Source organism: Globicephala melas, chromosome 10, assembly GCF_963455315.2.
Source record: "Globicephala melas chromosome 10, mGloMel1.2, whole genome shotgun sequence".
Lineage (NCBI taxonomy): Eukaryota > Metazoa > Chordata > Mammalia > Artiodactyla > Delphinidae > Globicephala > Globicephala melas.
In genome coordinates, this window is record NC_083323.1 from 5,930,462 (window position 1) to 5,952,473 (window position 22,012).

At 61.8% G+C, this 22,012-nt stretch overlaps 1 protein-coding gene across 5 annotated transcripts in view; it reads left to right on the forward strand.

Annotated features, from left to right (window-relative positions):
- Positions 1-21,372, forward strand: part of SCUBE1 (signal peptide, CUB domain and EGF like domain containing 1) — a 131,067-nt gene extending 109,695 nt beyond the window's left edge. For 4 of the 5 annotated variants that reach the window (XM_030855708.3, XM_060306272.1, XM_060306271.2 and 1 more), the window contains 10 exons: positions 761-877; positions 1,664-1,801; positions 2,519-2,722; positions 5,774-5,935; positions 7,242-7,409; positions 9,325-9,486; positions 11,064-11,261; positions 12,813-12,965; positions 13,350-13,429; positions 15,624-21,372. In XM_030855708.3, the coding sequence (XP_030711568.2) occupies positions 761-877; positions 1,664-1,801; positions 2,519-2,722; positions 5,774-5,935; positions 7,242-7,409; positions 9,325-9,486; positions 11,064-11,261; positions 12,813-12,965; positions 13,350-13,429; positions 15,624-15,776 (1,535 nt within the window). In that variant the 3' untranslated portion in view covers positions 15,777-21,372. The remainder of the gene's footprint in view (positions 1-760; positions 878-1,663; positions 1,802-2,518; positions 2,723-5,773; positions 5,936-7,241; positions 7,410-9,324; positions 9,487-11,063; positions 11,262-12,812; positions 12,966-13,349; positions 13,430-15,623) is intronic. The other variant, XR_009565479.2, reaches the window with a different exon arrangement.
- Positions 21,373-22,012: the final 640 nt, after the last annotated feature.

The window sequence follows — 22,012 nt, forward strand, 5'->3', positions numbered from 1 at the left end:
TTCCGGCTCAGGGCCACGGTTCCAGAGTGGTTTAGTGACCCTGAAGTGCTCCCTAAAGTGGTCTATGGATCTCAGATTCCATTTCAGTGAAGGGAGTCACATCTGCTGCGGCCACAAGGTTCTAAAAACTCCCAGAGTCAGAGCTCCCCTGGGAGACCACCCACCCACCCCACCGCCCCCCAGGAACACTGGAGGCACGCACACTCGCACGCACTTTGGGACACAGCCAGCTCCCCTGCCCGCGGGAGGTTGTGCTTCCGCAGCTTCTCCTATTCAAGAGGCTGGATTCAGTGATGTGCTTAATACGTACATGATGTAATCCTAAGCTTCTGTGACTATAGGATTCTTTGGTCCAAGGGTCTGCTCTGCTCTTGGAAGGACCCAGCGGCTCTGGCATCTGTATCATTGCAAATCCCCTTCCCTTCCTTGCTTCCCTCTCTCGTCCGTGCTGCCCCTTTTCCTGAAAGCGCCAGCCGCATAGAGTAGCTCTGGTGATGGGGGAGAGGGCAGGAGGCTTGCCCTTCCTCCTCCACCGACCGCTGGCTGGATGGCCCCTGGGGCGAGCAGGACCCCACCGTCCACCCTTGCACCTTTTTCAGGGAGAGAAACAAGGCGGCAGAGGTCCCCACCCACGGCTCCCAGTGGGTTTGTCCCCCTGGCAGCCCCCTCACGCTCAGGCACTCCCTCCGCAGCCCCCGGCCCCACCACCTCCCTGCCCAAGGGAGAGGCCGCCACCTGGGGGGATTTGGACTTTCCCCAGGTGCCCCTGCCACCCTCATCAGGCAGAAGGCCCGGTTCAAGATTCGAGATGCCAAGTGCCACCTCCGGCCCCGAAGCCGGGAGCCGGCAAAGGAGGCCCTGAGGCAGCTGCTGCTGGGTGAGTGGGCCGCCCTGGCACCGCCCACACGGGGGGCGGGGGGAGGTCCCCAGGCCTGGGGGCTGGGAGCCCAGGGTCCGGCGGGACTGGGTTTCCAGGGGTAGGGGCCTCTCTTCGTCCTCACCACCGTGGTCCCTTAGCCCCAGGAGCCACACCTGGTGGACCATAGACAGTGGTGGTGTCCCTGGGGAAGAAAGCCAGCGTTCGAGTGGAAAAGCATCCCTGGGGTCCATCGGCCCGCCTCACTCAGGGTTAAATGGGCTCCCCCAGAGCCAGGGCTTCCCGCGCAGCGTGGTCGTGTCCAAACGGGAGGAACCCCGGGCTCACGCAGCGGCTCCCTCTAGAATGAGGGTGGCCCAGAAGGGTGTTGCAGCCTGGGGGAGAGCCTGGGGGAACGGACCAGGAGCAACGCATGCCCGCTCTGTTTCCGTGAAGATTCCCGAACACCTTAGGGTTCCTCCTCAAACCTGACAAAGCTCGGCACCCAGCAGGCCTAACCTGGGCCGAGCGGCCCCGAGCTGGAGCCGCACGGCTTTGCTAAGGAAGATACGCAAAGTGCCTCACGTGCGGCGGTGCGATGGCCTCGGGAGGGCTGGGTGCAGGGCCTGGCTCAGCCTGCCCGGCCCCTCCTGAGACCTGGCCTTCTCCAGCCTCAGTTTCCCCGTCTGCACATGAACTCTTCGGCAGGGCGGGACCCTGGCCACCAGCAGTCTGTGTGCAGGGTGAGGTAGGACCGTGCTCCCCGCCCCGTGCCACCTTTGCCACAGTGGCCCCTTCCTTGTCCAGAAAACTGCCACGTGACCTTTGTGACCCTCAAGTGTGACTCCTCCAAGAAGAGACACCGTGGCCGAAAGTCCCCATCCAAGGAGGTGACCCACATCACTGCAGAGTTCGAGGTTGAGACAAAGATGGAAGAGGCCTCAGGTGGGTGAGGAGTCCCCGCAGGAGGTGCTGAGGGCCTCAGCGAGGACAGAGGACTGGGAGGTCTGCTGGGCATGAAGCCAGGCTCCCACCCAAGCCACGGCTACCGGAGATGGAGGCCAGCCAGGCAGGCGGGGCACCTGGCAGGGCTCAGGGCCGGGCCCTCAGAGCAGCTACCCAGCCCAGGGTGGAAGAGGAGGCCCGGGGCCGCGAGAGGAGCGGGGCTGGGGCCCGCAGTGACAGCCACACGCCTCTCTCCACTGCTCCACGCCCTCACCAGGGCCTGGAAGGGCGCATGCCTGCAGCCTCCCCAGGCTTGGACCGTTGGGCCAAGGACCTGTCTTTGCCAGGTTCCAGCAGGGGCCTTGTGGGATGCTGGCTCGTGTTTCACACCAGCAGTTCCCTCTGGGCTGTAAATGAGAGCTGAGGTGAGCTGTGCCCTGGGCAGGGGACGTGTTGCAGTGGCAGAGGCCGGGCTTCTACTCAGACCTGCTGCGGGGCCCTTGAGCGGCTCATGCCTCTCGCAGCCTCGGTCTCCTGGAGCCTCAGTCTCCTGCTGGCAGACATTCGCAGCAAGGGCGCCTCGGCCCGGGGCCGCTGCGGGAAGGCTCTGAGCAGAGGCGCAGCCCAGCGCAGCGCCTAGCAGGGCAGCCTGGCAGAGAGACGGCTCGCAGCGGCGGGGCGGGGGGTCGTGAGCTCGGGTCTCGCCCGCCCCTGCAGACACCTGCGCGGCCGAGTGCGTGCGGAGGCGAGTGGAGCAGAGCCTGCAGGCCGCCGTCAAGACTCTGCGCAAGTCCGTCAGCCGGCAGCACTTCTCCGTCCAGGTCGCAGGCACTGAGTACGAGGTGGCCCAGCGGCCGGCCAAGGCCCTGGAGGGCCAGGGGACGTGTGGCACAGGCCAGGTGCTGCAGGACGGCAAATGCGGTGAGTCCCTGCCCTCAGCCACTCCAGTGTCTCCCTGCAGACTTTCTCTGTCCTTCCTTCCGTGTGGGCCCAGGTAAAGAGCCCACAGGAGACAGACACGTCAGGCCAGGACAGGGGGAGACAAGGAGGCCTGCCGGGGAGAAGCGCCGCGGCACTTAGACGTGACGGCTGGCATTAAAGAGCGTTCCCCTGGCGCCGGGACCGAGTGTACGTGTGACCCTGCCCGCGGTCCTGAGGAGGGGCGGGACAGCAAGGCCCCAGCCGAGGGGTGTGAGGGGCATGGGACCAGTCCGTGTGGCTCGAGAAGCCTTCCCAGCGGAGGCGTGTGGGAGCTGAGGGCAGAGGGGGAGCAGAGTGAAGATGCCCGGGAGGCTGAGGGCCCCCCGGCGGGGTGGGGGGGGTGCTGCCAGGCGCAGGGAAGGCCAGGCCACCGCAGGGGCCGTGGGCAGGGTGGCCAGGTCCAGTGAACGAGGCTGGAGACCTGACCGGCCCCCATCCAGAGGGGACGGGTTTAGAGACAGCCCCCGGTGGCTCAGAGGTGAACGTGACAGAGTCCTGGTTCTAGTGGGGTTGACGGTTACGTGGGAGAGAAGGCAGGCAGCCACCGGGTGAGCGTATCCACAGGCCAGATGAGGGCTTGCTGGCCCCTGGGCGCGCTGGGAAGTACTGGCCCGCGCTGAGCTGGCAGCAGCCTCATTCGCCCTCTGCCGTGGGAAGGCCAAGTGGGGGCAGCAGCAGAGCGGAGACCTAGCCAGAGATGGTAGAGCCTGGAACCAGGGGCAGCAGGAGAGGCGGACAAGGAAGAGAGAAATTGAGAGCACGCTTTGGAGAGGGAGGTGAGGGAGGAGGCTTCAAGGACAACTCCAAGGGTTCCGGCCACTTGGGCAGAGATGGCATTGTTTTCAGATCTGGGAGAAACTTGGGGGAGGGGGCTGGCGGAGGCGGGGGTCCCAGCTGTCCTTGTTAGTCTGAGACGCTCGTTGAGTCGTCCTGGTGAAGGCGCTGACTAGGTTGGAGCCACAGATCTGGAGCACAGAGTGTAGCCTGGGCCGGAGACACAAGCTGGGAGCCGCTGGAGAGGAGGTGGGATTTAGGAGTGGGGGGAGGGGCAGTGGAGTGGGCACAGCGCCGTTTCCCCGCAAGGGGGGAGGGGGAGGGACTCGGGGATGTCATTCTTTTATTTTTAATCACTTATTTTTAATCTGAAAGTTTCAAACTTTCAGAAACACTGCCAGACAGAACAAAGAACTTGCGTATTTTCTTCACGCAGATCCCCCCCCACTGCGGTGTCTGACAGCATTCGCGCCGTCACGCTTTCCCGTGCGTGTGGCGCGCTTGTGTCCCTTTACGTCACCTGCTAAATTCCACCAACTCTTCCGACAGCATCCCTTTCCTCTCCGCGTTGTGTTTAGTGGTCATGTCTCCAGAATCCTTCATCTGGAGCAGTTCCTGGCTCTTCCCCTGCCTCTCCTGTCCTGCCCCCGGCTGGCCCTAAGTTCTGTAAGGTGACCCTCAGCTGCGTCCGGTGTTTCCTGGTGACCAGACTCAGGGCCTGCGTTCTTGGCAGGAAAACCACGCTCCACGTCTGCTCTTCAGCGCCCCCGTCAGGAGGCACAGGGTATTGCCCTGGTCCACCACTGGTTCCTCCACCTTAATTCACCATTTTCCCTCTGCAATCGATTAGGATTTCGTGGGGATGTATTGGAGTGTGCATGACACCCCGCTCCCCATCAAACTACCATCCACTCGCTGACAGCCGCCAAATTAGCCACCTCTACACTTGCTGCCAAGCCGTGTTCTCTACTTCTATCATCCCTCCTACATTTATTAGCATTCTAGTGCAAGAGAGAGCTTTCCCTTCTCCCACGTGTTGGCATGTATCTATATACCTATGCATTTATGTCAGTGTGGACTCACAGATTCCTCACTGGCTTGTAATCCACTCCTAACGTGGCTTAGTTCGGTGCTCAGATGGCCCCCGCTTCAGCCAGTGGGCGCCCCATCAGCTCGGCCCCTGTGTCCTTTGACACGGCTCCGTCACTCACTGAGTGTCCGGCACTAAAGATGTTTCAGACTCAGCTTGTGCTTCCCCTGCCTTGGAATCAGCCAAAACTCCAAGGACCCCTGTTCCTTTTAGAGGAGGAGAGTGTGTAGAAAGCGAGAGCTGAGGTACTCATTGCTACTGGAGTGTCACTGCCCTCTCATTGGACAGAACTAGAAAGTATAGGTAGGCATATATTACCTGGAGACCTATGTACCTATGCTGTTCCTGTAGCTCTGTGTGTGTGTGTGTGTGTGTGTGTGTGTGTGTTTTATAAAACCATGAGTTCATACCAGTACCTCCAATTCAGTACCTCAGTATTCGTTCTAACTTGTTTTTCATGTTATTTTTCCATGTTTCTAAATATCTTGTCCCATGAGGCATTCAGCTCCCTTTCTCCTTAACTTATTTTCTCCGTCAGTTCCCTTACTTACTCATCAGTTTTGCTTACGTGGCCAATGCAGCCAACCACACTGGCTCTCCTCAGCCCAGCATCTCTGTATCCTCAGCCCCCAGGCCCCTGTCGCTCCCCCAGCCCCTCTGCACCTGAGCCCCACGTCCTCAGGTGCCAACTCCGCCTCACGGGGAAGGAAGGGGGAGCCGGCAGGGGAGCGTGGTTTGGATGAAGTTGACTGTGGGGCATCTAGGAGGCCGTTGGTACACAGGCCGAGGGCCCAGGGCTGGAGGGCAGCATGTGGAGCAGAGAGGGGACGAAAGTCCCTGCAGAGACACTTACGAGAGGGCTGAGGCGAGGGATCTGCAGGGGACCCTGAGTGGCAGCAGGCAGGAGGGCGCATGAGACCAGGACAGGGTCCTCACAGATGACCACCGCCTGGCTCCTCTGGGATGGGTCTGGGCCCCTCTGTGCCCCTGGAGCCACAAGGGCGAGAGCTGGGCCCCATGTGGAAGGGCAGAGCCTGGGCTTGAGGCACCAGCAGACAGACGGCCAGACCGCCTGGCTGCATCTCCCCACCTCTGCCCCCAGCAGTCTCTCCACGTTGCCTCCGCAGTGACCTGCGGGCCTGGCACCTACTTCAGCGGAGAGCCAGGCCAGTGTGTGCCGTGCACGCCGGGGACCTACCAGGACGGGAACGGCCAGCTCAGCTGCACGCCGTGCCCCAGCAGCGACGGGCTCGGCCTGGCCGGTGCCCGCAACGTATCCGAGTGTGGAGGCGAGTAGGGGCCCTCCCTGCAAAGAGCAGCCGGGGGTGGGGGAACAGGGCACCTCCTGTCTCCACCTAGGTTCCCAAGGCAAAGGCCCGGGTGCCTTGTGGTCTCTTGTAAAGCTCTTTGCCGTTTCCAGAGCCTGTCAGGACTTCCACGCAGCTGCACTTACAAAGTGCGTCATGTGTCAGAGTGCACGGCGGTGAGCCGGCGCTGGGCTGCACTTGGTGCCCTTTAAAACTGCACCATGCAGGTTGGAAAGGACTTCACAGTTTACCACTTGCTCATTTACAGGTCAGCTTATAGCGGAGGTACGTAGTGCTTTATAGTTGACCAAACACGTGACACGTCACGGGGCACCCATCATTGTCGGAAGCTTTGTGGAGTGCGGCCAGATACTTGGGGAGAATGGGCTCTACACAGAGACCTTTACAGCTGGCCTGTGGACGGTTTGCAGAGCCCTTTTTCAACTTACCGAGCACAATTTGGTTTGCAAAGAGCTTTTCCATTTACTTACCCCACTTAACCTCATCTGTGAAATGGGCTTGTAGCCTTCCCCCCATCAGCCTCCCTTCCCGGGCCATTGTGGGGCTCACCCAAGAGAATGGATGCGGAACGGTGTGCTGGGGAGTGGGACCCTTAGGGTGGCGGAGACCTCCAGCCTTCTCTGGGGGACACAAGAGATCAGAGCCCAGCCCTGAGTCCCTGCAGCCTGGCCCCTGTCCCCTCCAGGAGAGTGTGGTCTGTGCCCCAGGGGAGGTAGTACCTGTCAGAGAGCACAGAGAGGCCACTGGGGGAGCAGAGAATTCCAGGGCACTAAACCCATGCCTTGCTCAGTGCCGGAATACCCTCTACATCCTGACATCTTGCTGGAACGTGTTGTCTCCTCCCTTTGTCCCAGCTGTGCCCTAGGGACCTCACAGAACCCCCTCCCTCCGCTCAGGCCCAGCCAGGCAGATAGGCAAGGCAGCATCAGCCTGGAGCTTAAGAGCCCCAGGTCCTCATGTGAAGACAGTGTGGCCCGCCCCCTGGGCAAAGCCCCCTAAATAAACGGCCTCCATGACCTCCCGCCTCCACATGTGGTGTCCACACTTCTCAGCTCTGGAGCAAGGCCACTTCTCAGCCCACGGCCCTTCTAGCTGGTGGGAGGAGAAAAGCCAGGCCTGACCGAGACCACACAGGGCACTCCTCCCCCACGACCCGCCGCCCCGGTGCCTTGGTGCCTTTCCCAGGACAGGCGAGGGCTGAGCTGAGCGCCGCGCCTGCACCGAGGCGCCCCGCCCCAGAGCCTGAGCCGTGACCTCTGACTTGCAGGCCAGTGCTCTCCAGGCTTCTTCTCCACCGACGGCTTCCGGCCCTGCCAGGCCTGCCCCATGGGCACGTACCAGCCTGAGCCTGGGCGCACAGGCTGCTTCCCCTGCGGAGGGGGACTGCTCACCAAGCATGAGGGCACAGCCGCCTTCCAAGACTGTGAGGCCAAAGGTGAGGACTCCCCACCCACCCCTCCGCTCGGGGTCAGTTTCCCTGGATGCCCCTCATTTCCTGCCCTGGCAAACCTCCACGGTCAGAGGAGGAGCCTGGAGCCTCAAGCAGTGGACGCTGGTGACGAGCTCTGTGCTGCACACGAGGACAGGGACGGCGGGGGTCCAGCACAGGCCTGCCTGAGGGCTCGGATGAGAGAGCCAGGCAGGCGCTGAGGCTCCAGCCCGGAGCTCTGAGCCCCCAGCCGCCAGCTCCTCAAGACAGTGGGGAGGCTTTGAGCTGCACTGGGAGGAAGGTTGGGAGGGGAGGAAGGTGAGGAGGGGCAGTGGGGTGAGGTCAGAGGTCAGAGGTCGTCAGGGCTGCCGGGGCCCTGCAGTGCGGCCCCTCCTCCCCTCCACACCACCGAAGCTGCACCGCCGCCCCAGGCTCGACTCTCTACAGAGGGACAGTCCTCCCCACCCGCTGATGGCCCGACATGCAGACTCTGAACCTTCCCCAGCTCTCCAGCCCACCTCCCCCTGGCTCCTGCCGGGTTTTCCCCCCTTAACCGTTAGCCTCGCAGAAGGAGTGTCTGGACTCCACTTCCTCTCCTCTCATTCTCTCCGAATCCCCGCCAGCCAGTCCGACTGTCACCGCACTACGCCCGCCCAGCATTTGCTCCCATCAAGGCGGCCCACAGGGTCCCTGAGTTGCTGGAGCCCAAGTCAGTTCTGTCCGCGTCTCCCGAGACTGGGACGTGGCCCCCTTGGGGTGCTCTTCCTGCCGCTTCTCCGCCTGGGCCCCAGGCCCCACTCGGCCTCCCGCAGCCCCGCCCCCAAGTGCTGGGCCGTCCCAGGCCCCTTGCACGCGCTGCTCTCGAGTCTGGATAAACTCATCTGCTCGCTTTAGGTAGCATCTCTGCACGGGTGCCGCCAGCTTGTTCCCCGTCCAGCCTCTCCCCTGAACTGGACTCTGCCCTCCCGCCAGGCCACAGCTCCACATCGTATCTAACAAGCATCTCAGATTCCACAGGTCCAGGCTCCCCTCTGGTGCACGGCGGCTCTTCCTGCCAGGTGCTCACGGGAGCCTTGGCGTCACTCTAAGTGCTCTCTCCCCCTCACCTCACACCCAGTCTGTCCGCAGCCCCTGCAGCTCTAGCTTCTAAACAGCCCGACTGCGCCTTCCCTGGCGGTCCGGTGGTTAAGACTCCGCACTCCCACTGCCGGGGACATGGGTTCGATCCCTGGTCGGGGAACTAAGATCCTGCATGCCACGCAGCGCAGCCAAAAATAAAATAAAATAATAAACAGACGCAGAGTGACCCTGACCCAGGCCACCGCCACCCCTCCCCGATGGCCCTGGCCTGGCCTGCCTGGGCCTCCGCTCCCCCCTCCCCCAGAGCCCACTCCCAGTGCGGCAGCCGGGGACACGGGGCAGCTCCAGGTGGCCTTCCTCTCTCAGAGGAAAGCCCAGCGCTCACCGTGGCCCCTGACCTCTGCTCCGGCCACAGCTGGCACAGACACGGCCCACCTCCGGGCCAGCTCCACACTCCTCGGGTCTCCACGTCGGTCCCCTCGATGCCGCCTTCCCTCGCCTCCCTCCACAGCCGGCCCTACGGCATCTCACTTTCCGTTTATTATCCCCAGTGGAGGGACAGACGGGCATCCCACGCAGCCGGAGTACGATGTTGGCCCCAGGGCAGGGCTCTGTCTGCCTGGCTCGCTGCTCAGAACCCGTGGTCCACGGCACACCCTGCACTGTTGCGGGCAGGGGCAGGGAGCAGATGGGTCGGCCACTCAGGGACTGGGCGCGGGTGGTGGAAGGTTACCGGGCAATGGGGAGGGGCCTTGAACTCTGTGCTGAGTCAGCCCTCAAGGGCAGGGAGTCCCGGGGAGAATGCCGCCTGCCCTTTCCCACCGCTCCCCCCCCACCACAGTGCACTGCTCCCCCGGCCACCACTACAATACCACCACCCACCGGTGCATCCGCTGCCCTGTCGGCACCTACCAGCCCGAGTTTGGCCAGAACCACTGCATCACCTGTCCTGGCAACACCAGCACAGACTTCGACGGCTCCACCAACGTCACACACTGCAAAAGTAGGTGCTGCTTTTCCCACGGCCGAGGAGCTGCGGGTGCCGGGAGGGGCTGGGGGCAGGCTGTGAGGGCAGGGTGAGTCCTGACCTCAGGTCGGGTCCGCGGTGACACAGACCGGGAGGCCGGTGACTCCTCCCTGGCCCGTCACATCCGCACATGCACTCGGTGGGACACCCTGTGGTGTGGAAGGTGCGGCCGGCTTGGCCAGCCCCCTGCGCTCCACGGAGCGACCTGATCGCGCCGTCGTTCATCGGTTCCCGTGTCTCACCTGCGCCTCAGTGCCGGGCCAGGCCCCACTCCAGGCTCTGGGTCTGTGGAGGGAAGAGTCAGGGCCCCTGCCAAGGAGGCTTGTGGGGCAGCTGCCCACGCCAGACCCTGCAGCTCTGAAGGCGCAGGATGGTCAGGGTGTACCAAGGGTGCAGGAGGAAGAGGGAGACCAGACGGCCGCCCTGTGTCTGTAGGAAGCCCCGTTTTAGCCAAAAGAAACGTGGCAGCGTAAGACAATCTGGGAAATAGATCTCCGAGCCCCTCACCAGCAAGTCATCTGGGCCTAACCCAGAGGGTGCTGTCTTTAGGGATTTCTCATTCACTTTTCAGAGCCCTTTAGGGCATACGTTCTGGTATTTTACCCTTTCCCTAATCACTTTCCAGCCAGTGACTCCTTTCCTGGGCTGCTGGTCATGTTTGGAACAGCCTAATGGCCCGTGAAGGAGATTTAATCCTCGACGTGGACGCCGTCCCCTCGGCCTGGGCTGCCCCCGCTGGGCTCACGGCCTCCTGCGGCAGCTCAGCGTAGCAGGGTTTTAAGTGTTTAAACGTCCTAATGAGGAAAAGTGGGGGAAAAGTGGGAGGGAAGCTTCTGGAATGATAAGGTGAAAATGAAATGTTTCCCAGAAATTTTGACGTGAGGAGATCTTTAAATGAAAACGTGTGAGAAAATTACGGGTATTTAGCATTTACACTCAGTTTTCTTTGCATAACTTCCTTTATGCAGTTAAGCTAGGAACCGTTTAGCTCATAAAAAAGTCACGTTTGGCCTCTTTGAGGATGCACGGCTTAGCTAGACTTGCAAAGGTGGGGAAGCGTGTCTCTTGCTGGTCCCTGAGCCTGCTGCTCCCTGGGGAGGGCCACACCTGGCACCTGGGGGGCACGCAGGGGATGTGGAACAAAGGGTTGCACAGACGAGTGAGTGGAGAGAAAGGGGGCGTTGGGGCACACTTGGCCTCGGCTGAGACACGGAGGAGAGCACGGGCTGGCGGGGAGCTGGCAGCGGCGGGGACATGGACGCGCCTGCCGGGGGGGCGAGCAGCTCCAGGCAGGAGGCCAGGACGAGGCCCGGCCGCGGAGGTCCAGGTGAGGCAGCCCAGGAAGGAGGCACCCGGGGCTGGGCCTCCGAGAACCAACACGGAACGGGCACCCGCCCCCTGCTGAGGGGTCCCCGAGGGAAGACCGGCCTGGAGCCTGGCCTGCTGGCAGGGAGGACCGGGTAGAGGGGGGCCAAAGAGGGGGCGGAGCACCTACCAGCCCTGCCCTGAGGGCCAGCCGGGCCTGACCAGGGCACGGGCCGTGGTGCCCACAGACCAGCACTGCGGCGGCGAGCTTGGCGACTACACGGGCTACATCGAGTCCCCCAACTACCCTGGCGACTACCCGGCCAACGCCGAGTGCGTGTGGCACATCTCGCCGCCCCCCAAGCGCAGGATCCTCATCGTGGTCCCCGAGATCTTCCTGCCCATCGAGGACGGGTGTGGCGACGTCCTGGTCATGAGGAAGAGCGGTACGTGCCGTCCAGGGGGGAGGCCTCAACCACACGCCCACCCTTCCCCCGCGGCACAGCTCCGCGGGGCACTCACCTCCGACCCCAGGGGCTGGGCTTTCCAGAGCTGTGTGGAAAGGTCCGGAGAGCTTAGGGTGTGTCCTAAGTGTGGGAATCCGGACCTGGTCAGGTGTGGTCTCGATGCTGACCACAAACCTGTCTCTCATCCCATTTCTCCCGCATCCCGCCACACCGCCCAGGGTGAGCCCCCAGGAGCACCCCCTGCCCCGCAGGGCCTCTTCCCCCCTCTGTGCTTGGAGGGGTGGTGAAGGGCCAGCCTGTGCACTCACACAGGGCGCCACTCCCCCGCTCTGTGAGCTGCAGCCTCCCCGCTCCCCACCCCCATGGGGCCTGCGGGTGAGACTTTGAGCGATGGGCCAGCCCCTCAGCAGTGGGTGGGCACGAGCGCCTGCCCAAATGGCCACGGCAGCGAGAAAGGTGGGGATCCCTGAGACTCCCCAGGGACTGGGTAGAACCCCTTACGGCCTGTGCCTCGGCTGGGGACCTCGCTGCTGTGGTAAGGCCACAGTGCCCCCAGGGAGCAAGCCCCAGGTCAGAATGTTAGGGAAGAAGGAGGGGAACGAGACAGACACAAAAATGTGTCCACCCACCGGGGCCTGGGATGTGTCTGATACACAGAGACCAGCCAGAGGAGCAGGAGCGTGGGGGGGACGGGGGAGGGGGTAGGGCCTTGTCCACTGTGTGCTGCATTGTTACCAGGTGCCTGCACCGCCCACTCAGTGCAGCTGATGAGCAGGAAATGGCCCCCAGTGTGTGAATGGGCGGCCTGGGAGGCCAAGAAGGGCAAGGTACCCGGCCAGGGTCCTACAGCCAGTCAGAGCCCAGCCCAGGACCATCCCCCACCCATTCCCATCACCAGCCTCCCTAGTCCACATCTTCCCCTCCACTGTCTGTCCACAGAGCTGAGCTCTAGGGAGGCCAGCCTCTCCCACCTCGAGGACACCTCAGGAAAGCTCCCTCAGGGAGCAGTGAGGAAGTGGGGCACCCTTTGGACAGCCCCAGGCACCCCAGGGGTCAGCAGGCTCACCCTTGTTCATCTGCTCACCGGGAGAGGAGACTGACCCCCCACCCAAGCCCTGGCTCTGTGCTGGGTGCAGGCGTGAGCCCTGTCCTTGAGGAGCAGTTGGCAGGGAGACAGTGACAACCCTATAGAGAAGGGCTGTAGTACAGTGTTCACAGAGCAGAGAGGAGACAGAGTAGGGTGGGGGTGGAGCAGTCAGGGAGGCTTCCTGGAGGAGGAGGCACAGAAACTTGTCTCAGAGGGACAAGTAGGAACTGCGGCTGAGGGTCGGGAAGGGCGTTTGGGGCCGAGGGAACAAGTGCGGGGACTGGAGAGCTGGAGTGTTTGGGGGACTGGGTGCTGTGGGTGCTGGATGGCTGACTGAGTGGGGAGGCCAGAGGCCTGTGGCAGGAGGTCAGGGACCGGGTAAGGAGCTGTGGATCTGGGGCAGCTCAACCGTGACGTGCCTCCACCCCCTGCCCCACCCCCAGCCTCACCCACCTCTATCACCACCTATGAGACCTGCCAGACCTACGAGAGGCCCATCGCCTTCACCTCCCGCTCCAGGAAGCTCTGGATCCAGTTCAAATCCAATGAAGGCAACAGCGGCAAAGGGTTCCAAGTACCTTATGTCACCTACGACGGTGAGTGTGGCCCCACTGCGCACCCAGGCTGGCCCTGGGGACACGAAACAAATCACACCTCCCCGGCCTCAGGGAGCTCCAGCCTTGGGGGACTGTGGGGTCCAGACAGGCCCATAAGGGGGACAGGGTGGTGCAGATGAGGGAGCTATTAGTGGTGTCTGTGGGCCTCAGAGGGAGGTGCTACCCAAGCAGGGTTTTGAGGGTTGTATAGGGGTTTTCCAGCTAATCAAACCTGGAGGAGACCAGTGTGGGTGGAGGAGACAAAGGCACGCAGTCTGAAGCCCTGGGGGAGGGCCGAGGCTAACGGGAGCAGGAGGCAGGAGGGACTTTCGCCTTCAGCCTCTACCCTCACCTTCCTCCCTTCCCCACCGGCGGCCTTCGCAGAGGACTACCAGAAGTTAATAGAAGATATCGTCCGCGATGGACGGCTCTACGCCTCGGAGAATCACCAGGAAATTTTGAAAGTGAGTGAGCGTCCCTGTGGGAAGGGATCATATAATCCTGCGATGGTGGCCTGTGATGATGCAGGGCCATCCCTGCCCCCAGCCCCAACCCCAGCCCTGCACAGAAGCGAGGAGAGGAGAGTGATAACAGGAGAAGAGAAGGTGATGGGAGCAGGCGGCCAGGGGCAGGGCTGGTCCAGTGCATGTGTCCTTCTAGCCCAGGACCTGCTGACGTGCCCGTGGGCAGGTTCCTTATGAGCTCTTGGCCTCACTTTCCTCATCTGTGAAATGGGGAGAGCTCGACAGCGTGGTCTCTTAAAATCAGGAGAATCCTCCGCTGCCTCTGGGACTCACTCCCTCCTCATCCCGCCCACGTCCTGAGAAGCAGAGCCACCTAGTCATCTGGGGGCTGTGGCCGTCACACGGCGGGCACAGGCCGGGTCAGGGCCCAGGTTGTCACCATGAGGAGCCAGACTCAGGGATCGGCTTGGGCTCTGGCCCCGGCCCAGCCCTGGGCAGACAGCACCCCCAGCCTGGGAGCCGAGGGTGGCGTGGAGGGTAAGAGCGGGGCCGGCCAGTCCCTCGCTAACTTCTGCTCCAGCTGCCACCTCCCAGCTGGGTGTCTGAGGCAAGCTGTCTGAGCCCCGCCTCACGTCTGAGAAACTGGGATGGCTCACAGAGTCTCCGAGCCCAGGCCTGGAGCACTCCTGCACACAGTAGGCAGTTTGTAAGCCAAGAGGTTTGCCCCCTGCTGCCCTACCCGGATGAGACCTGGGGGTCTCGGGGCACGAAGCCCCTCGTCGCCCTCCTCAGGCACCTGTCTGTTTAGTGGGAACCAGAGGGTCGTCCTGGCCTCTCCGACTCTGTCCTGCCCCGGCCCTCTCTCGTCCTCGCCCCGGCCCTCTGTCCTCAGCTCCACCCTGCAGCTGGGAGCATCTTTTCAGAGCTAGAAGTGTTCCCATCTCTCAGGACCAAGCCTTGGCCAGCGAGGCCCAGCCTGGCACAGCTACCACCTGCCTCCACGGCGGCTCTCAGGCCTCCGCTCCCCACCTCACTGGCCACGGCCTCCCAGGAACGCTCGCCCCATCCTCTCCTCAGTGGACGTCCTCCCGTCCCTGCTGCTCTCAGCCCAGGCGTCCTATCCTCTGGACCTCCCGAGCCAGGTTGCGCTCTGAGGGCCCCAGGTGGCCCCCCTTCTTGGCCGTCAGGCCTGCAGTTTAGGTCTGTCCTGTGATTATTTGGGCCCCGTCCCCCCCACATGGGGAAGGAACCACAGGGCTGCCCCCTCAACACTCTCCCCGGCACCTGGCACTGCACCCAACACATGGGAGGAACTCCACCAGTGTCTCCAAGGGCGTGGGTGCATGTGTACACAGGGGAGAGGGAGTGTGTGTGTGTGTGTGTGTGTGTGTGTGTGTGTGTGTCTGCGCGTGTGCACGTGTGCGTGCGTGTGCCCGCTCACACATGCCGGGACGAGTCACACCCCAAGACGGCCGCTTGAGATGATGAGCTCGTGGGGCAGGAAGCACGCGGTGCGGTGGCTGCCGGTCACTGGAGGTTCTCCTCCAGGTGGCATCGCCCCACTTTACAGATGATGACGCTGGGCTCTGAGAGGGTGCCCAGCTGGTGAGTGACGGCGCCTGAGCGTGGGCCGCCTGGACCCTCGCGGCACACCTGTGCCGAGCACCCCTGGGCCAGGCCCTTGGCTCTCAAGACTCCATTTCCTCTTCCGCCCAGCCCTAAGAGGAGGGGTCATCACCCCGTCATTCAGATGAATAATTCAAGTTCAGAGCAGCAGGGCCGTTTTCCCAGGGCTAAGGCACTAGGGAGGAGATGGTGCAGCTGCGGTTTCCAGTCCGGCCTATCGGCCTCCAAAGCCTTGCTGTCTACTCCGTGTGCTCTGGTTTTCAACCTGGGGGGTTTGGCTGTTGTGTTTTTGCAGCGCACCCTTTTAAGATAAAATGTGACTGGAACTCCAAGAGTTAAAACGAATAGACTATTAAAAAACCAATTAGGCTATTAAAACCGAAAAGCTATTCGTGGCAAAGAGTCTGTAGGGTCCTGAAACACACCAGCCAGCCCAGCCTCTTCCCCCTTCCGCCATCCCTGCAGACACCCTCAGGCCCCTCCAGGGCGCCGGGCATCGCAGAGGCGAGCGGCCAGGGCCCTCCAGCCTGGCCCCAGGCCCCTCACCCTGGCCTCACGTGTCTTGCAGGACAAGAAGCTGATCAAGGCCCTCTTCGACGTGTTGGCGCATCCCCAGAACTACTTCAAGTACACAGCCCAGGAGTCCAAGGAGATGTTCCCACGGTCCTTCATCAAACTGCTGCGCTCCAAGGTGTCCCGGTTCCTGCGACCCTACAAATAACACTGGTGCAGCTGCCCTGCTTGGGGTGCCGGCTACCCGGGGAGGAGAGAGCTCCTCCCCTCCACAGTCGAAGCTAAAGGCGGCTCCGTGGGCCTCCACGCTGCCTTGGGAATCGCCGTGGCGTCTGCCCTTCAGGAATCGCTGGCCAGCCCGTGGCGGGCGAGACCACATATGCAGGCAGAGACCCCAGCCCGGCTGCACTCCTCTGATGCCGCCCCCGTGGGAAAACGTTGCTTAAGGCAGCCTTTCTTGCTCCTTCCAGGACACCAATAGCGCCCTCTCCTGAGCTGGCACCAGCGGACGCCACCCGGACCCAGGACGCTCGGCCACCACCCAGGCGGGTCCCGGGCAGAGCTGACCTCTGGAGGTTGCACGTGCCCTTTGCCTGGTGCTTCAGGGGAGAGAGGGGCATGGCTGCCATGTCTCAGGGGGGCTCTCAGAGGCAGAATCCAAGACAGGAGGCCAGGCCGTGGAAGCAGGGGTGGTGAAGGCTCGTCGGGGGGCTATGATAAGCCAGTGTCGATGCTGGCAGGGCGTCCACACCCGCCAGCTCCTCTGGCCGTGGGCCCAGGACACGGACGAGTTGCGGTTGGGCTCTCAGGGTTCTGTGATGGGACAGAAAAGAGGTGCTGGGAGAGGAAACCGTAGACTGCTGCTTTCCCGTGATAGAGCATCTAATTAAGTACTATGTGTACATGAATCTAAAGATAAAGATATACGTACTTCTATTTGTGGGTACTTTAGGAGAATTCTCTTTAGCAGCTGTAAATATTAATCGCCCCGTCTTCTCCCAGCTGTCGCTGGCTTCCCTGACCGATTAAACTGCTCCTCCAAGCACTTGCCACGTCTGTTTACAAAGGCCAGGAGCCTCCAAGACCGGGGGTGAGGCAGGTCGGCCCTGGACACGTGGTGGAGTACAAACGCTTGGGGGACTGGGCTCCACGCTCCGCCAGCATGTTGCCCTCCAGTGGAATGCAGTGGAAAGCAGTGTCCCTTGGGACCCCTTCCTGGGGTCACGGGGCCCAGTGGTAAACTTTAGAAGGGGCCTGTGTCTGACCCGAGGCCGTGACCGTGGAGTTCGAGCTGAGGAGCCTTGCCACCGGAAGGCAAGGCTTTGCCCCGTGAGCACAGGCTGTGCTGAGCACCGGGGCCCAGGGAGGAAAACGGGCCCCGGGACGGGGGGGGCCGCCCCCGGCAGAGGCAGCCCGGCTGTCGGAGGCCCGGCTTCCGGTGCCGTCTTCTTTCTGCTGCACCCTGTGGCCTCCCTCACAGAGTCTCTCTGTAAAGAAGCAAAGTCTGGAGTGTGACCGGGCTGCGCCGTGTCCCGCTCAGCCAGGAGCCAGGGCCTGGGGTGGAGCTAGCGAGGACCTCCGACAGGCCGCGGCCTCGCCCACTGCCACGCTGCTGCTGCCACCAGCCGCGGGACACGCAGGTGCTCTGTGGCTTTAGGGTTAACAGACATTTAGAATCCCAAGAACACGGGCGAATCCTCACACGAACTCCCGTCACCCATCCTGGTCGCCTCTAGGTGGTTTCCTCCTCGCCCCAGACCCACGCGTGCCGCTAGGGATGAGCACGCCCTTGAGAATGGCTGTGGCGCTGAGGGCGTGAGGCCTGGAGGTCCCGGGCTGGGTGGTGAACAGGTCAGGGCGGATCTTACAGTCCACAGCGGGGCTCGGCGCTCTGGAGTTCCTCACCGCCGTTACCTGCGTCCTCAGCGGCGGGTCCCCAGCTTGACTAATGCTGCCGTCAGCACCTTCTCTTCCAAAATCCAACTCAAGTGGGGAGGGCGCTGCACTTGGTCGGTAGCGCAGTGTCAGCTGGGGAGCCCCGTCCAGGCCACACTGCCCCTCCCCTGGTCACGGTCCTTGAAGGCCAGTCACAGTTTCCAGAAAGAGGCCTGTCCTCCGCGTCAAGCCCCTGGTCCTCCCCAGAAATTAGGTGTGTCCTCCGGAATCGGCCCCCAGCAATAGCTACCCAGGGGAGGGCACTGGGAAGGGTTTTTGGTTTTGGGGGTGGTTTTTAATGCTCTCAAAAAGGATGTTTCTGATCCAGAGGGGACCAGAAAGAGCTCTCATCTCTCTTGAACACTTCCTGCTGCTCCTTTGGGTGGTTTCCGGCAGTTGCCACCCACATACCCACTAACCTACCCACCCTTTCGGTGGCTCCACCCCGATCCACGGCTCTCACCACCACTGTGGTCAGACCGTGCCCCGTGTCTCCCGGGCAGAGCAGGACGGGGCAGTGCAGACGTGGGCCCCGCACCGTCTCGAGTGCCAGGGAGCCCGCAATCCAAATTCGCCAGCCACCCGCTGTCACCATCCAGCCCTCCCTCCCCAGTAAAACCACCTGCCGCGCCATCAGGGGACTCAGAGTCCAGGGGTGGGGTCTTTCCTGAACCTCGTCAGCCCTCAGCCCCATGCTAGGAACCCTGGGGGTCCCACTTACTAAACGCAGAGCTGTCGCCACACTTTGGGGCCTGGTGGTCCCAGGAGATCTACCCGGGCAACAAAGCTTGTTTCTTCGTGTTTCCGTGTCGTGGACGCAGGTGGTAGATTGGCTGACACAAGGTGGCTATTCCACCTGGCTCCAGGTGGAGGTGGAGAGAAAAGGGAAGGCGGACAAGGACTGGCCCAGGTAGGGCCGTTATGCGGTGAGTCCTGAGGAAGGACAGAAGCCGAGACAGGAGTGCAGAAGGCCTGAGCTGCCAGGGGCTGAGCCAGAAGGAGCACAGCCCACTCCGGGATGGGACGTTGGCCTTGAGCAGCCGCAGACCCATCCCAGCCAGGGCCTGCCTGGCACGGACCCTCAGGGGCCAGCCCGTTGAGAAACGCCAAGGAGAGGAGCTAAGCAACACATCGCTGGAAGCAAAAGCCTGCCCGCTGGCCAGGGCGGAAAGCAGGGGCCAAGGCCTGGCGATTCTGATGAGCTTGGTTCTGGCCCAGCAGAGCATCAGGCTGGGGCGACCGGAGCAGCTCTGCAGGGATGGCAGTGGAGACTGAGGGACCTCTGCCCCATGGGCTGGGCACTTCCTGGCACACTCTGCTTCCATGGAAATGCGCCCAGGAAAGGGAAGGCATCTGCTCAGGTCTAGTGGCCAAGCCCTCAGCGAGGGAGTGTTGAAGTCGCCTCATCTGCTTCCCCGAACTAGGCTCCTTTTTCCCGATTGTGCCTTGCAGCTGCTGCGCGGGGCTGGCCCCCCTCCTCCCCCCGGGGCTCTCCGTTTAGGGTCAGACAGCAGGTCGCACCTGCCAGGGCTGGTGGCCTCTTTCCTCAGTCCCGCCCAGCTCTTCGCCTCTGTGGTGACAGGCTGGAGGGGGCCGTGGGGCCCGAGGTGGTGGCCTCGGGCAGCTTTCCCTCCTGCCATCCATGGGTTTGGGACACGCAGATAGAGTAGAACTGAGACCCCAGGCCAAGAAGTTTCCAGAGAGCGATGGCCCACGGAGACCCTCTTCCCCACACCGCTTACAAACCCACCTCTCCTACCTGAACCCTCATTCTCCCAGAAGAACAGCCAAGGTCACCCCTCTTCCACGACAAGAGCCCCCCCCCCCCCCCGCCTGCTGGAGCTGGAGCAGGGGCCTAAGTGACATTTCAGGGGCTGAATAAGACTTCCAGCACCTCTGCCGCCCCAGCTGAAAACTAAGAGACTGAACTAAGTTGGGTCATTTAGCAAAAGTTTGCTGAGCACCTACTGTGTGCTAGGCTCCTAGAAAAGCAGAGAGACCATAGCCCAGGGGCTGACAGGATGCCCTGAAAAGCCCTCTGGTCACAGAGATAAAGGTGATGGAGGCCTGGGTGGCAGAGCCCAGCACTCCCGTCAGAAGGCCATCCCTCCCTCCCGCGCCTCCCAGGACCCCGGGTGGGGTGCAGGGCACCTGCAGGAGGGGCAGAGCAGAGCCTGGTCACCAAGCTACACTTCAAGAAAGACACCTCGAAGGAGAAGCTGCAGCCGGCCGGGCAGAGAGAGAAGCACACAAGCCAGGACTGCGGACCCCGGGAGCCCAGCCAACACGCCCAGGACACCGGTCTCCGCCCCGACGCCTCGCCCGCTGCCAGCACCCAGCACGGTCAGTGCTCCGGAAGGGGGCTCCTTTCTCTTCACCCAGGGACCGTGGCTGCGTTTGCCTCCTCTACTGCATGCCTGGGGGGTTGTCAGCCTGGCAAACTGCATCTTATACCAGGGACCCCTTTCCTCGCCAGAGATCCACGTGGTGGCAGCTCAGCCCTTCTGACAAGAGCAACAGCGCCGAGCCGACGTCATTCAGGCCAAAGGCAGAGGGACTCGATGTCTGGGACACAGCCCGTCGCACAGGTGGAGACCGAGCACGTATCTGCTGCTCTCCCGGGCTGCCCTTGCCCCTCAGCGCCCGCACGTCACCTGCAGCAGTGAGTCCTGAGCACTCACTATGTGCCAGCCACAGGGCCGGCCCGCCTGGCTCCATGGAGACCAGCAGGGGCCCAGGCGACATGGGCGTGGCCACACACCCCCTCCTAGCAGCCTGCACGGATGGCCCCCCAGAGCAGGACCCTTTGTTTCCCTGAGGCCTCCCAGCCCCTGGATGGAGTCTCTGAAATTGTCTGTCCCCCCAAGTCTCAACAGGAAGCAATGAAGGGCCAGAGTCGCCTCCCTCCCCCCCCGCCCCCCGCCAAACCCCCGGGGCTCAGCCCCATAACATGTGCACGTGCTCAGTGCTCTTCAGGCTGGGAGGCCCGGCGACAGGCCCAAGGCGAATTGTTAGGAACTCATGGAATCGGGAATCAAACCCAAGCCCGTCTAATCCCGAAGTAGGAAACGTCCCCCTGTGAAATGCTGATCACTGAATGTTACAGATGGGGAAACTCAGCAGGGCAGCCTGGCAGTGGAGGGCCCGGGCTGGGGGGACATGAAGGAGAGGGCAAGAGGGAGGAGGGGGTGTGGACCTAGTGACCTCCCCCCTCTGGAACAAGTGCTAAAAGCTCATTCAGAGAAAGACGGCCTTCTGCCTTCTCCCCGGGTGGACAGGTCACTTCCATTCAAACTGAGCCTGCCCGGTACGCCGGGCCATGGCTCGGCGCTCACCCTGGGGGGCTCTGGGTGCCTTGAGCCGAGGCCGGCGCACAGCCCTGCAAGATGCCAAGTGCCCCTCCCCTACCTGCCCTTCTGCCAGCTCGTCAGCGGACAGGCGTGGGGAAAAGTAGGGGAAAAAAGGGAAAGCTGGCTGATGGCAGGTATTTTGTATTTCAGTCCAGAGGCCACGTAGATCTGCAGGGAAACTTCTTATTCCACTGAGCTCAAAACCTTAAACAGTCTGAGTGAGCAGACCCAGCCCATGCGGCTCCTGAAACAGGCTGTCTGAACACCACTGGGGGCGGTGCGGGGCTGGGTGGGGGACCGCAGAGCTGACCCTCGTCCTCGCAGCCTTCAGTTTGGGCTTCTGCGAAGGCGCTGGCGGTACTGTACAGGCGCTTTGGCGATCTCTCTGCCTGCAAGGGTGACAAATATCAATGTAACCACATTTCTCTTTTAGTTGCCTCAAATATTCCAAGTTTTGTTTTCTCCATCATGTTCATACATATGCATGTAATTAAACATTTGTGAAAAATCACTTTAATAATAAACAGGAAATGAACTTAAATACTGCCCCTTCCTCTCGTTCATCAGTGGTTAGGACAGAGGCGGTAGGGGGCGCGGAGGCCGGTGGAAAAGGTAACTGGAATCAGACCGTTTTTTCAGAAATTCCCTGGCTGTATTGAAGACTGAAAGTAAAGGAGCTACAGAAAGCTTCCGGCACACAAAGCAGCAGTTGGAGACGTGCGTGTGGAGGACACCCAAAGTTAGGAAACGTGCTCCTAAATGAGCCCCCAGAAAGTGAAACTTGCGCGTTTCAAATCCCATTTCTCCTCATGACGGTCATCATGAAAGGAGAGATGTTCCTTTACACAGGGGTCACGGTCAGTGAGCACCAGGGCATCTGGGACCCCTGAAATTAGATGCATAATCAGTGTTCTGTGTGTGTGTGCATGCACGTGCCTGTGAGCACACATGCATGCGTTTCTCTGGGAATGTGGCCCATGGCTTTCATCAGATTCTCAAAGAAATCTAGAACCACAAAAAGGCTAATAGCCACTGTTCTCAGTAATGTGGAGACCCTCTGGTACCATGCACTCGACAGGAGAAAGAACAATTTTATAAATGACATTAATATACCAAATTACACAATAAACACCAGATTTCTTTCTTGGTTTAATGAAGT